Source organism: Alexandromys fortis, unplaced genomic scaffold (genome assembly GCF_014885135.2).
Source record: "Alexandromys fortis isolate MF-2015 unplaced genomic scaffold, M_Fortis_MF-2015_v1.1 scaffold_129, whole genome shotgun sequence".
In the NCBI taxonomy this organism is placed as follows: Eukaryota; Metazoa; Chordata; class Mammalia; order Rodentia; family Cricetidae; genus Alexandromys; species Alexandromys fortis.
The window spans coordinates 4,085,626-4,087,746 of NW_026068022.1; the positions used below are offsets into that span (position 1 = coordinate 4,085,626).

Genomic DNA, 2,121 nt, shown 5'->3' on the forward strand with positions numbered 1-2,121 from the left:
AAGACAGAAATCTAGAAAGAAAGTGTGAAAAAAGGAAAGAGAAAGCCACTGTAGATATACTTTCCAGAGATAAGAAAAATTAAACCTTGCTTGTTAAATAATGACTACTTTCAGTATCTTTAAAAGTCTCCCGCTTTCCACCCTTATCTCCTCTAACTAGATTTTTTTTATTAAACACATTCCATATTCAGCTGAATCCCATTTTTCCTTTCCTTAGTACCACACTGATATTCATATTGTTTATTTAAAGCCCAGAAGATTACAACTACATTTGGGTTAGTAAGATTTTTGTGAGATGTTCTTTTGTAATCTAACCACGACCTACAGCAGTTTGTTGTGAAAGAGTATGTTTTAAGACTAACAAATAGCTTGTTCTGATATAGACTGCATCAAACTGGAAAATGCTTAATAACAAGATGCTCCTAAGGGCAGTTTATATCCATCATTGCTAACGCACAGCTCTGCTCAGAATATGGGCTTTGAGGATTTTCATGACTGTGGAGCTCAAATTGTTATGAAACAATAGTCAGCCACTTCATCTTTAACACACGAAGGACACACATAATTACTCACATATTTTTTCTAGCAAACAAATAAATTGTAATTAGTTCATGACAATTGCTTGGATTAAATATTACTCATGGCCATGAGGCAGTTCTTTACTTTGGGCCATGAAAATCCTCAATTGGATTAGCTCCTTCCTAACTGGGCAGCAGTTGACCTGCTCCGTTTTCATCAGCTTGGTGTGTACTGCTGTCCACAGTGCGGCATTGTAGTTCCCTACTCAGTGTGAAGCTTTGCCTTCTAGCATTCTTCTCAGGGTATCCTTTACCTCTGCATTTCTCAGGCTGTAGATGAGGGGGTTAAGCATGGGGATTACCAGGCTATAAAACACAGAGATCACTTTGCTATACCTCCATGAATTCCCTGTTTTTGGTTGCTGCAGGTACATGAAGAACAACGTCCCGTAGAAGATGGTGACCACGGTGAGGTGGGAGGCACAGGTGGAGAAGGCTTTACACCTGCCCTGGGAAGACTGGATTTTTATTATAGAGACCAGGATGCAGATGTAGGAGACGAGGACGGTCACGAGGGATCCAGTAAGATTCACTGCCGAGAAGATCAGGAGTTGCTTCTCTTTGTTGTGGGTGTTAGAGCAGGAGAGTGCGAGGAGAGGGGGGTCGGCACAGTAGAAGTGGTGGATCACGTTGGAGTTGCAGAAAGACAGCTGGAAAGTCAGTACTGTCTGTATAACAGAGTTCAGGAAACCGTAGGTGTAGACTCCTACCACCAGCTCCTTGCAGACCCTCTGTGTCATGATGGCTGTGTAGATCAGGGGGTTGCAGATGGCCATGTAGCGGTCATAGGCCATGGTAGCCAAGAGGAAGCATTCAGTAGTGGAAAAGGCACCGGAGAAGTACAGCTGAGCAAAACAGCCTGAAAAGGAGATGGTTTTTTTCTTCACCAATAAATTTTGCAGCATTTTGGGCCCAATGGAAGACGAATAACAGAGATCAATGAAAGCCAGGTGACCGAGGAAATAGTACATGGGCGTGTGAAGCCGCGAATCTGCCTTGATGAGCAGGATCATGCCAACGTTCCCCATCAGGGTGATTAGATAAATCACCAGGAACACCACAAAGAGGGGAAGCTGAAGCTCAGGGCGATCTGTGAATCCCATGAGGACAAATTCTGTCACGGTGGTGCGATTACCTCTTGCCATTTTGTTCTTCTACCTGGTGTGAAGAGAAGAAATATGACTTAAAATGATCAGATACATAAAAACACAATCTCCTTGTGTCTCCGTCCTAGCACCAGATGTTAAAAATCTGCCGTTTCATAAATACCCAAAGGGTTGGAGTTTGCTTCTTTTAAGAACCACAGCATGGAGCCGGGCGGTGGTGGCGCACGTCTTTAATCCCAGCACTTGGGAGGCAGAGGCAGGCGGATCGCTGTGAGTTCGAGACTAGCCTGGTCTACAAGAGCTAGTTCCAGGACAGGCTCCAAAACCACAGAAAAACCCTGTCTCGAAAAACCAAAAANAAAAAAAAAAAAAAAAAAAAAAAAAAAAAAAAAGAAAAGAACCACAGCATGAGTTTCCTCGGCTGTATTTTCAAGTTT

The 2,121-nt window shown here is 43.0% G+C and overlaps 1 protein-coding gene across 1 annotated transcript; it reads right to left on the minus strand.

Annotated features, from left to right (window-relative positions):
• Positions 1 to 784: 784 nt before the first annotated feature.
• On the minus strand, positions 785 to 1,723 carry LOC126514451 (olfactory receptor 1030-like). The gene has a single exon (XM_050163360.1). It carries the CDS (start codon positions 1,721 to 1,723, stop codon positions 785 to 787), a length of 939 nt encoding a protein of 312 aa, XP_050019317.1.
• Positions 1,724 to 2,121: the final 398 nt, after the last annotated feature.

What these genes read in the sequence shown, in the direction of transcription:
- LOC126514451 (XM_050163360.1), bottom strand. Translation starts at nt 1,723, where the DNA reads ATGGCAAGAGGTAATCGCACCACCGTGACAGAATTTGTCCTCATGGGA.